Source organism: Helianthus annuus, chromosome 16 (assembly GCF_002127325.2).
Source record: "Helianthus annuus cultivar XRQ/B chromosome 16, HanXRQr2.0-SUNRISE, whole genome shotgun sequence".
NCBI classification, from domain to species: domain Eukaryota; kingdom Viridiplantae; phylum Streptophyta; class Magnoliopsida; order Asterales; family Asteraceae; genus Helianthus; species Helianthus annuus.
Window position 1 is genome coordinate 78,642,640 of NC_035448.2, and position 12,921 is coordinate 78,655,560.

At 35.3% G+C, this 12,921-nt stretch overlaps 2 protein-coding genes and 1 long non-coding RNA gene across 6 annotated transcripts; 1 reads left to right on the forward strand and 2 right to left on the reverse strand.

Moving 5' to 3' along the window:
* Window positions 1–2,769: 2,769 nt before the first annotated feature.
* On the reverse strand, window positions 2,770–5,615 carry LOC118479369. The gene is made up of 3 exons (XM_035985442.1): window positions 5,598–5,615; window positions 5,101–5,265; window positions 2,770–3,079 (listed from the first exon to the last, which is right to left on the reverse strand). The coding sequence occupies exons 1-3, from the start codon at window positions 5,613–5,615 to the stop codon at window positions 2,789–2,791; spliced, it is 474 nt and encodes a 157-aa protein (XP_035841335.1). The 3' UTR covers window positions 2,770–2,788.
* A 3,314-nt stretch (window positions 5,616–8,929) lies between these two features.
* On the reverse strand, window positions 8,930–12,374 carry LOC110889276. Of its 4 annotated transcripts, none has more exons than XM_022136785.2 (3): window positions 12,072–12,374; window positions 11,895–11,980; window positions 8,930–9,217 (listed from the first exon to the last, which is right to left on the reverse strand). In XM_022136785.2, the coding sequence occupies exons 1-3, from the start codon at window positions 12,258–12,260 to the stop codon at window positions 8,950–8,952; spliced, it is 543 nt and encodes a 180-aa protein (XP_021992477.2). In that variant the 5' UTR covers window positions 12,261–12,374; the 3' UTR covers window positions 8,930–8,949. The 4 variants fall into 4 exon arrangements, with proteins under 4 accessions (XP_021992477.2, XP_021992476.2, XP_021992475.2 ...); XM_022136784.2 differs by having other exon boundaries at window positions 11,895–12,002; XM_022136783.2 differs by having other exon boundaries at window positions 8,930–9,231; window positions 11,895–12,002.
* On the forward strand, window positions 9,755–11,365 carry LOC110889277. Its single transcript, XR_002563499.2, has 2 exons — window positions 9,755–10,138; window positions 11,167–11,365. It is a non-coding gene; the product is annotated as an uncharacterized LOC110889277 (long non-coding RNA).
* Window positions 12,375–12,921: the final 547 nt, after the last annotated feature.

Genomic DNA, 12,921 nt, shown 5'->3' on the forward strand with positions numbered 1-12,921 from the left:
ATTATGCGCGGACCTAGCCGGTCGCGTACTGGCGTGCGCACATTAGGTCATGTCTGGTAAGAGTTGTTGGGAATTCAAGTGTTGCAGTGCGTATTGCGCGTACTGTTGGTGTATTGGTAGTTGTCTGTTGGATGATATTGTTGGTGCGCTTTAGTGTCATAAGTAGATTCTCGGTGAAGTCACAAAGCCCTTTGGGATGGGTGTTGCGACGAGTGCTGCACATCACATGCACTTGCTGCACTGGTGTTTGTAACGGGAACTGCGCCTGTGCGCACATCTGCGCGTAAGTCAGGTTGAGTACTTCTTGGGACTTAGCATACCAGGAAGCGGCTGTTTCTCCTTCTGGAAGTGAAGGGAAAACCACATTGATCGTGCTTGCGGTTGGTGCGCCAGGAGGTGTCTGTTGGGTTACTCGAGTAGCACTACCAAAGACATTAGCCCCTCCGGCACTCGTGTGTTCTCCCCCGACGTGCTCGTCCCTTTGGTGGCTTTCGACGTGTGCGTTGTCCGCTGACGCGCCAAACGGAGAGCTTTCTACGCCGATTTGAAAAGAAGTGTTTGGTTCAGCCATTAATGAGTGTTTTTGAAAAGAAAAGAGATGAAAATAGTTGTAAAAATGTAGTGGGCGCTAATGATGAAACACTGGTTAACGCTAGGTTATTTCAGCTGGTCGTCTCGTGAAAAGTGGTTCAGTCTCTATCTTTCACTTGTCGTTAAGCTGATCTTCACATAAGTGTTCTGCAAAGCAACAACATCGGTGACTTGCCACAAGGATGGGAATATGGGGGTTCTTCTTGTGACCACCCTCCGGCGTGAGAATAAGTACTTGTATTGAGGATAAGTGTGTGTCAAGAGTAAGAGTGAGAAATCGAATCCTTAAACCTGGAGGTGGAGTCTTCTATTTATAGCCGGAGAATGGTGAAGGAGGAGGCATGCCAGCTAGCCAGTGCTCGCCAGCTGTTCGACCAGGATGAATATCCTTTTTGTCCCCTCTGACGTCGTCAGTCCCAGAGGTGATGTGGCGCACGATTATTTGTTCCGGCTAGGCATTCGCTTGTACTGGCTGTCGGCTTGTCCTCCAAGGATCTTGCAATTGCTGCTGGCGTCTATTTATTGGTGTCACCTGTCGTCCTTTTTGTTTGTAGTAGCATCTTTCTTGTCACCAGGTGGTTTCTTCCAGAAGGTTCTAGAACCTTCTGGATGCGCCTGTGTGATGTGGACGCCATCTTGGAATGTGGTGTGGTCCCCATAACATGTGTGCACTTGTGATTTGGGACCATACCTCTTCAGAGGGTGTTTGGGATTCCTTATTACAAGTACTTGTTGATTTCTCTAAAAAGTTAAATCAGAAATTGTGACTTATTAACTTCTTCACTCACAACACAAGCAATCCCAAACAGATTATAAGGGGCTGTTTGGCAACATCTGAATGGTTAAGTGCTGAACCAGTAAGAGGTCTGAACCATTTAGTGCTGAACCAGTAAGAGGTCTGAACCATTAAGAGCCTGTATAATGTTTAACCGTTCAGAGGCAAATGTTTAACCAATTTAGATTAGAGGTCTTAACCATTCAGACTCTGTATAAATCTTAACCATTCAGAGGCAAATGTCTTAACCATTTAGACATCTGCTCGTGAAACAAACAGTCTGAACCATTAAGTGCTGAACCAGTAAAAGGTCTGAACCATTAAGAGCCTCATTAAGAGGTAAACAAACAGCCCCTAAGTCTTTTTCAACTTTTTAAAAAATTAATAAGTTATAAGTTGATTCCCTCCTTTGGCAAATTTTTTTTTCCGAGTCTTTGTTGTTTAAGGAGTGTTCAAGATTTTAATTAAATGAGATATGGATTTTCAGGTTTAAGTTTAAAGAATAGGAAGTTTAGAATTATATACCGTTCTTCAAGTGGTGAGTATTTTGTCCATCCACGTTAGGAGATTTTGTGCATAAAGATAAATGACATGTAGCCCATTTGACCCATTTGACATTCTTGGTAACAAATTGTGGCCGCTGTATTATCGGGTGGGTTTTCTACTAGTAAATATTATAAACAAAATATATTTTTAGCCATTTATAGATTGAATATACATTTCTTAATTTTTTATTTAGAGTTAAATATAACAAAATAAGTGTATATTTATATAATTTTTAATTTTTAAATGATGACTCACATGGCCCCTTTGCCCAGATAATTTTTTTTTTATAAATGTATACAAGTTTTCTCAAGCTATAATTATATCATATAAGGACATCCCTATTGTCACTTCATCCTTCACCTTGCATTGCCAAAGCTCTTGTAAAGTTGAGTTGGTTGATGGTGATTTCTATTAGTTTTAAGTATTTTGTATATCCTAATCAAGTATTCAAATTGAATAAAAAACGAGTATTCCGTAATTTCAATATGTCTTAGAGGGTGTTTGGAATTACGTTTTGAAGTGATTATTTGATTATTGCGTTTGTAAAACATAAATAATCTAAAAAAATGTTTGGATGAAAAAATGATTATCTGCCTCTAAAAAGCAGTTTTTGAGAAGCATGTACCTACATGCTTTTTCAAAACACAGTTTTGAAAACGCATAAATCTATTTTGAAAACGCAACACCAAACACCCCTTTAGTGGTTTAGCAAACAACTTTAGAGGATACTTATTAGAATTCAGTTTGGGTTGTTATGGACGAGTGAGTTTTCATGTAGTGGACTGGTAATATTATGTCGCAGGTTTAGATTGATCATATCATAAAACTGTTGAATAAAATAATACCATTATTGGTGAAGAGAGCATCTAAAATTAATCAGCCTACTAAAAGGTTCATGGAATCTACAAGTGGAGGATTATCACTATCAATGGGGAGTCCGTTTTCAGGTGATGAAGGCGATGAGGGCGATACAGAAAGCGTCCTGGAAAGTCTAGGATTAATCTCTGCAACTTCTTCGATACCCTCATCCAAATACACAACATCTTGCATACTCAGTTTATGGTATTTAATTATCTCCCTCAAGCAGCTATTCTCACGTACATATACTGAGTTCTCATGAGCCAACCTAGCCTTTTCTGCCAAAAGTGTCTCAAGTTGCAGACGTATCTGATCAAAAAAAAAAAAAAAAATTAAACCAAAACAAATGTCAAAACAACTTCTATAACTCGCTACTTATGGAGAGTTAACTTTTTTCATTCAAGTCGCTTATCTTACTTATTGACCAACCCAGACTTTATATCCAACCTAAAAATCATTTCTGCATGGTCACTACAAGAATTATACACCAACCATTCATTTCTTATCATCACTAGGTGGTTTAGGAAGTATTCTCATAGTTTTCTTACACTACTAACGATTTGCTACCCTATGAGCGAACAAGGCGAATTTCAAAATGTTTTTTTGAGTTTGTTGTGGCAAGCGAACTCGACGGATTTGCTATGTACTATGCAGTTACGGTAAATTGAAGGGGATGGGGTGCCTTTTGGATCAGGAGGGCCCCAACCAAAGAAAGATAATATTATTTGAAAGTAATTAGCTAAACTTACATTTTTCAGAGGAGGCCCAAGCCCCCTCTCGTCTTAAGTAACCTCCGCACATGCTAGTTTGCTAAGCTAAGCTATCTTAGCAAGTTTGCTAGTATGACAAGTGAACTCCAATCGGGTGGCAAGCTATGAAGAACAGGGACGGCTTGGAGCATTGCGTACCCATCCCGGGGATGGAAACGCCATGGGTACGTAACGCTTTCGGGAATACGGGGATGACATCGAATCACTTCCGGGAAAGTGGGGACGGCGTCTACACGTTTCGAGGACGTTTCTTATTATATTCTCACAACTGTTCGGTCCATTTATTCCATCTTCCAAGATCCTGGATGCCTTTAGAGCTATCTGCAACTTTGAGTTACAGAAGAACGTAGAAGAAGAAAGATGTAGATGATGATGTTTACATATAATTTAAGAGCATTTCAATAGAGTCATTTTTAGGCATTTTTAAAAAAAGAGAAAATGATGTGGATGAGAGAGATGATGAATTGGAGGAGAGAGAGAGTGTGAATGTGTATGTGAGGAAAAATGATAAAAAATAAGTTATGTGAGTGGGGGTGAAGAGAGAGAAGAGAGAAGAGATAAATGATATTTTTATTGCTTTTGAGTAGGTCATGAAAGAGAATGGTTTTTATTGGTTGGGCAAGTGTCTATGTGGCATTTAAAAACATCACCTAAATATTTATCTACCGGTGACGTGACGGTAATATTAAAATATTATTTTTTAGAGTAGTCAAATGAAAAGGCTGCATCTCTTATTTGACAAAGTCTAAATTGTATATTTTTGTTTGTAAATTATATACGCAATGTTTGAATTACGTTATTTTTTAGTACAAAAACAATTTCATGTTTGATTTATATTGTTTTATTGCAATGTTCAATTTCATCATACTTTTGGGCTTTGCTAGTTTGGTTTTATAAAGAAATCTTTCTGCAGGTCATGAAAAAACCCATCTAGTGTATTGCACATGTGTATTTAGTATTAAGGAACACTTCTAAAAAGGGTTTCGGGAAAATGGGGAAATGTTTGGTATTTGGTGTAGTGTTTTTGAAGTTTACACTTTACATCAATATATATGTATATCTATTTTGGACTTTTTTTAATATATTTTTTTTTTTATATTTTTTTTTTGCCTTACCCTTATCTTGGAATTTTAAGTTTTGCCGTTCTCCGTACCCGTTTCGTCCCCGTACCCCTGTTCCTTAGCCGTTCCCGTACTACATAGGTGGCAAGCGAACTTGGACAAACAGAAGCAAAGCAGGGAGAATCTCAGGAAATTGAAGTTCACTCCTTTGATTAGCGAACTCTAGGTTAGGAATAATTGGCCCTCTATCAAACCATTGGGTGTGCTTGCCGCACCAACAAACCAAAAAAAAATGTTAGATCTGCCTTGAGTTCAATCGTACGGGTAGCGAAATACTTAAAAGTAAAAGAATTTTGAAAAAGTTCCTAGAAGTAAGGTTGCCCATCCTAAACCACCTACTAATTTCGAAAATTCCTCATTTGTTATCATTAATTTAGAAAATAACTATTTAAAGAAAAAAGTTATAATGTAAGTAAATTAATTGCATGCAAGAATATACCATGTCATCATCTGTAGGGTGATCTCCCTTTTCATGAGCCACTCGAAGCATTTTATTTTCTTCTTCTAGCTGGCAACTTCTTTCTTTTGCAAATGCTAAATCGGCTTTTACAGTTTTAATCTCTCGAAGTAGTAGTTTCGCTTTAGCAGCTGTTGCAATCGCTACCTGTCATACGAAAAAAATGCTTTTCATGTGTTTGAAATGAACATATTATTCTATGTAAATCATAAGCTGATATTGACACAACGTCCAAAATTTTCAAAAGGCTAAGTGATGGGTCGGCAGCAGCTAGTCACAACGAGTTAGAGAGTAAATGTAATGAGTTTTTGTATTACTAGGTGGTTTCCTAAAAACAACAGTATGCAGGAGCCGTTCTTATTTAAAATGAAATAAAACACTTTTATTAGATTACAATACGGAAAATTAAAGGAGAGTACTAAATTAAAACACTTCTATTGGATTACAAAATGGAAAATTAAAGGAGAGTACTGAATTACAATACACTTACTACTCATATTTACGAACATACAAGAAGTAGAAGAACAAAAGATTTTGAAATACTTATATTAAATTCAACGATAAATAAATATCTATGTCCAAAGTAAGGAAAAAAGTAGGCGCGGGTACTTCACAAATATCGAACGGATTAGTTCAAGCGTTATGTGGTGTATTAACTATATGAAAACGCACGTTTTGACGTATCAGATTGAACTCAATGTATCCTATAGTTGCATTGTGATTGGATCAAAACGTAACGTAAATCGAATTTATATCGTACAATCATAACGTATTATACGCGACACGACTAACTCGAATTTATATCGTCAATCCAAAAACTCTCGAGGGGGTCAAAGTGGCATTTAGAAAATTCATAAAAAATTAAGTGGTTATAAATTGCATTTCCTAGACTTAAGGGCTAAGAAAGGGTAAAAATAAAATTTGATAAAGTTTTAGGGTAAGAAGAAAACTATAACAAAGTTGGGGCTGTAAAGGAAACTACCACAAAGTTGGGGTGTCAAAAGCAAACTATTTGTAAAATGGAGTAGTAGTTTAGGGACTAAATTTGTCATTTTATGAAACTTTAAAGGTACCAAAGTTAAGTGGCTAAAATTGCAATATCGTAAAAGTATGGGGGAGGGAGGCAAAGCCGGTGGGGTTTCCACCGACTTTGTTTTTTAAGATATAGCTAGTAATTAGACCCGCGCGCGTTGCGGTGCATGTACATTGCAAATATCGAACATACGTATATCAACGGAAAAACTAACATATGTAATCCAAAGACATTTTCATATCAAGGGCATAAATTCTACCCCTAGCGCGTGACGGTGGGGTCGAAATGTAGAACTGGAAGCGAACATAAAATAAGCCAAAAAATTTTTTATACTTGACCTTATTTGTTTCCCGAAAACATTTTAAACCTAAGCGTAGACCAACTCAAATTTATACAGACGCGTAAATTGCAATTTGCATAATACAACCCGCAGGCAATGCGCCGTGAGCACTTTACAAATATTGAATGAATTGGTCCAAGTGTTATGTCATGCGCAAACCATATGGAAGCGCTTGTCTCGACGTACTCAGTTCAACTCAATGTATTGTTGAATCAAAGCGTAAAGTAATTCGAATTTAGACGAATTAGTTCTTTAAAAAAGAATTTAGCGAAAGGAAATCATTTAAGAATACAATAGGTTAAAAACGTATATTATATATGGTAAATGGGTAAAGTTGAAACATTAGAAAATTTAGGTATATCAAAACTTGAAGGTAGCAAAGCCAGTCGACTAATATTGTAATATGATTGAAATTTGGGGTAGAAAGTCAAGGACTAAAACGCAATTTAAAAAAATCATAAACAAGGGACCAAAAAAGCAATTTTATCAAAATATAAAGCAATGTATTTACATTATATGAAAAAATTATATTTAAACATTAAAGGGCATGCGAAGCTAAAAGTAGAAGAGTTGTCAATGTATGCCACCGAACTTCTCTTTTAATATATAGTAGAATAGAATAGAATATTTTCCTGTTTTATGAAAAAATGTCTATTTTTTTCACAAAGCTTTCCTCCAGCATTAATGTGATTTTTGAAACTAACAGTAAGACTGAAAATTAACTAGTGGAGAGAATTCTTCAAAGTGGCTCCTAGATGGAGCCATTCTCCAAAAGAAAATATTCAACTTTTTTTATAATATTTTGATAAACATAAATTTGGGTTTCATCTAATAAATTTGGTGAATTCGCTCCCCACCCTAGGGAATTGCCTACTTTTACAATTGGTTTCAAAATTCACCTGTAAATTTTTCCTAAACAACCTAGAAATCCAAAAAATGCTAAGGTAATGGAATGGAATGGATGGAGGAATAGAATGGATCATTTTATTTCATGTGTTATTTGTTAACATATGGAAATGAAATGAATCATTACTTTGTAGTGTTTGGTAGGCTGGAAAAGAAGAAGGAATAAAATTAGCGATGAGTGGCAGTTGTGGGTGGTGGCGGTAGTCGATGGCGGCGACGGTGATCGTTAGCGTTAGTCGCAGAGGTGGTGGCGACGGCGGTGGGTTGTGGTGGCGGTGTTCAGTGGTTGGTGGCGGTGGCGCCGATGTTCAATGGCGATGGCGGCGGGTGGTGGGTGGCGACGACGGGTGGCGGCGCTGGTGTAAGGTGGTGGCGACGGGTGGTGGTGGTGGCGGTGGGTGGCTAGTGATGTTGGTGGTGGGAGGTGTTGGTGATGAAGGTAAGAGAGGGAATGAAATGGAAAAAAAAATAATGAGGTGTTGATGGAATTAATTTGATGGAATGAAATGCCCTATGTAATGGGTGATTCCATTACATTGACCAACTAAACACTTTTTTTTTTCATTCCCTTGTAATATTCCATTCCGCCTCTCATTCTTTCATACCAACACTACCTTAGTATACATGAATGGGTGGCAGAATGGAATGAAACATCGTGAGTAAATAATAAAAAAGGTGTGTTTGGTTAGTAATAGAATGGAGTTACCTATGGGGGACGAGGCACGCCGGTAATATGATACATATCCATCATACTAGTGACGGCGTGATACACCACCACATGCGGTGTTTATCACTTGGTCATGGGTTTTTTCGTGGTGGTTATCATGGTCATGGTAATGTGTGTTGTGTGTGGGTTTGACTTTGATGTTAATAAAAGTAATGAAGTGTTAAATCGTGATTGGGTGTAATCATGGTTGCAGAAGTCACTAGGCATTCCCAGGTCATCGAGTGGGGAGTTGCAAGTACTCGACCTTGGTAGAGAGTACTCGGACATGTTGTGTTATAAAGAACTTGGTTTTCGAAAAATTATATATGTGTCAAATATCACAAGTGTACTAATATTTATAATAAAATTACGTGAATATCAATATAAATGAAAAAAATACATGTTCAAACAGTAAATTATTTAAAAAATTGATAGTCATTCTTTAAAAATAATATTAATTCTTTAATATAAAAGACATGAGAAGTTAAAATGTGATGTGATAAAATGTAGGGTCAAATGATAATTGGTATCATGAAATTTTTTTGTGATGTTATTGATGGGCGGCCCTTCCCTCTTACACAAGGAATAATATTCCCTTTGAATACCACAAATTCATTCAATCCACCTTCATGCTTTCTTTCATTCCATTCCCATTTTTTTACCTTTCTCACCACCACCTTACTCCCACCACACCCACCACCGCCAACCATGGCCATCATTGCCAACCACCACCAACACCCTCACCAGTCACCACCCGCCGCCTCCACCTGCCTGCCACCCACTAACACCCACCGCCACCATGATTCATTCCATTACTTTGTTCATATTATTTCATGGTCGATTCCATTACCCCACCAAACAGACCCTAAGCGTAGTAGCACGAGTTGATTTGTTGACAAGAAAATTTTGATCTATATAAAATATGCAATTACAGTTATGGCGCCTTACATCGCGAGATGCCATGAGTTGATGCTCATGGATTGTCTGTGGTTTTTCGGATTGCTTTTTACCATCTTGCCATAGGTTCTGCTTGAAAAAATCCTCACGATTTATTTCTGTTTTCTTGTTCTGCAACTTAAAGGTTTCTTGAATATCTTGAGTTCTCTTGTCCATACTGCTACCTCGTCCCTAATAACAAGTTAAATAACATATCACTTGTAAATTATAACAGGGGTGGGGCGAGCAGGTAAAAAAACATAAGCTAAAACTTGGGGGCCATATTTAAATGGCCCCAAAAGTTTCTTGATTATCAACTAAATTCGTACATCATTTTCTGATGTCTTTTTGCAAGTCTTGGTCTAGTGATCATTAGAAAGTGTTGGGATAGGTTTCCAGAAGTTCGATGTGAATGGATAATTTAGGGCTTAAGTTCTTTTAATTTGACAAGGACAGCAAAGAATAAGCTTCCTTGAATTTTCTTTTACTAACGAGTGCCTTGCAATGAAAGGATGCGACAATAGGGAAAATTTATGCTTTCATATTTCACGTGTGAGGATCCAAAGCAATATCTATATATTATATAACTATACAAAAAGCAACTTGGGTTACCTCTTTAGAATGAAAAGTTGTGACTCTTAAAAATCAAACATACATACCCCTTTACTTAATTAAATTATATAATAATACTACAAAAACTAAAAAGCCACCACATGCTACCGAAAAGTCACGCTTCATCAATCACACTGTTTATTGAAAACCTTTTCTCTTAATACTATAGATGTTCGTCACACTCGACCATCTTTTCCTCACAAGTCACACTGTTTAAACAAACCTCATGAATTAATAAAATAATATTTGCTCTCCAAAGACAAACCTCATGAATTAATTAATAAAAAAATATATGCTCTGACCCCTCTATGTATTCTGCTTATATTTAATTAATCATAATCATCTCATACATTTCAATCCCACTTTATTCTCAAAACTGTTTCATATTCCCAGTTTCTACAATCACATTTTCCCCATCTTCTTCTTCTTCTTCTTCTTCACGTCTTTAACCGCTGTTCATCCAAAAACATCTAATTCGCCATCCAAGGTACATGTCTCTTGCCTCTGTTGATTCCATTCAATCATTAAATGCTTATCATATTTTCCCTAATTGATTGTAATTTCAATCGCTTATGCTTATTCTGAATCACAGTCGCTCAACTTGAATGTTAATTGGGATATTATTTTCATTTGATATTCTTTCCATACATATGATGAATATGTGTTCTCTTTTTTCATTTCTGTTTTATTTCATCGTGTATTCCATGCTTATCAGTGTCCCCCTTTTTTGATTCTCAATATGGTGCACTTTGCTTCAATCTCATTAGTGTAGCGTTCACATGCAATATTTAATACATAATCACTGGATTGATCAATCAGTGGGTTTTATTATATAATCGTTTAAATTTAATATCTTCACATCGTAGTATCCTATTATTTCCTTAGGATGGTGTGGGATTTTATAGGATATGTGGCACCTGTTGCACTTACTTATCCACTTGAATCACATCTGTGTAAATTTCGCATCCACTATTCATGTGTTAATATATTTTTGATGATTCTGTATGAAACTTTTTAGCCCACTTTGTTCCTTCTCAAAAATTGAATTACAATTATGGTGCAGTTCACATTTGATTTGATTGTTATACGATTATAATTGTGGATCTATGTTGATTTTTTTTGTCTAAAAATCACGTTTTCCGTGAATTTCTTGATTGCTATTCATGTAATGAGAAAAAAATATACTACAAAGTTAGTAGATCATTAACTTATACTTATTCTATTGTGTTATATTTTTTGAATTCAGCACAGATAACTAATATACTTTAAATGTATTCTTTCTTTTGTCTTTGTTATGATTTAGAATTTTAGATTACCAAATTTATAACTATTTAGTGTTGTATTGTCCCTACATTCTTCACTTTTGTCAATGAATTAAGTGTTTATTTACAATTTTTACTGCTTATTTCATTCATTTATTCAAATCTATTTATTCAACAACCGGTACTTTTTTCTTATATTTGACCATTTATATTTTATCATTGTATCTCTTTTTACCATTTCATTGCATCACAGGAACCTCAAAATGAAGTTCATTGAGATATCAACGATTTGACCACATGATAATGAAGAACCCCTTCAAATAAGAGTAATAAGAAGATGGATACCATACGCAAAACGACAAGATCTTTGATAACTTTTTGTAGATAATCATGTAAGCTTCAACACATAAATATCAATTGGTTAATATTATATTGCTAATATTTTTCACACACTCTGACCTTCCTTTTAAGTTAGACCGTGGTCACCCCCTTCAGGGGTTATATCACATTGATATGTAGTGGGGTTATACCCTTCAATGTATATATATATATACGTGTGTGAGAGAAGGAATAATGTTCACACCGTTATATTCTTCACGGGGGAGGGCAGAGCCCGCCGTATGGCGCCGCTCGGGATGGTGTGCGACGGCGCTATGGGGCGTTATAAAGGGGGAGGCGCAATATCACCTACGAGTAAGGATGGACTTAGGGAGATGCAATAGAGGCAATAGCCAACTTAAACCATCAATCACAAGATATGGTTTGCGAGTAATACTCAAGATGATTATTAATATTTGTTTATATGGTTTGCCAAATGTTGTGTACATTACTATGGTTAAATAACATAACCTAGAAATATGTTTTTCATATATAAAGAATATTCGCATTTGATTATGAAAACTTTGATATTTAATTCCCGCTGCAACGCGCGGGTAGCGTCAACTTGTATATATACAAAAAGTTACACGTTTGGTGCCTTACATCGCGAGATGCCGTGAGTTGAATTGTCTGTGGTTTTTGATATTGCATATTACCATGTTGCGTGAAAAAATCCTCACGATTTGTTTCTGTTGTGTTGTTGAAGGTTTCCTATGACGATGAAGAAATCATTGGTAATGTATAAATGATGAAAATGGAAAGAAGAAGAGAATGCAAAACCTTGGATCTGTGTTGAAACGGCGAATTAACATAACCGGAGGAGAGAGGAGAGTCCCGATGGTTCTTCTTGGAGGCCACTGGCGACGAGGGAGCGGAGGAGGAGGCGGTCGCTGTGTCAACAGGAGGACGACAGATCTCTTCTTTGAACGTGGAAGACCTGGTAATTCCATGCCTTCTACGGCACGCCATGCTCGGAGATGATGGTTAACAGAATGTTCTCATGCCTCCCTCAATGCCATACGTTTTTCTAACCAACTTTCCGAATATCAAGTTTCAACCGTAAAACATATATCACATTATTATTATTATTATTATTATTATTATTATTATTATTATTATTATTATTATTATTATTATTATTATTATTATTACTATTATTATTACTATTACTATTACTATTACTATTACTATTACTATTACTATTGTTATTATTGTTATTATTATCATTATTATTATTATTATTATTATGATTATGATTATTATTATTATTATTATTATTATTATTATTATTATTATTATTATTATTATTATTATTATTATTATTATTATTATTATGATTATTATTATTATTATTATTATTATTATTATTTTTATTATTATTATTATTATTATTCTTATTATTAGTATTCTTATTGTTATTATTATTATTATTATTTTTATTATTATTATTATTATTATTATTATTATTATTATTCTTATTATTAGTATTCTTATTATTATTATTATTATTATTATTATTATTACACGAGTTGAATAAATGTAATTTGATATATTAAATAATAAAAAATATTATATTTTTAAGAACCTCGTGTATTGTAATTTATATACCAAATAATAAAAAAGTTAAATC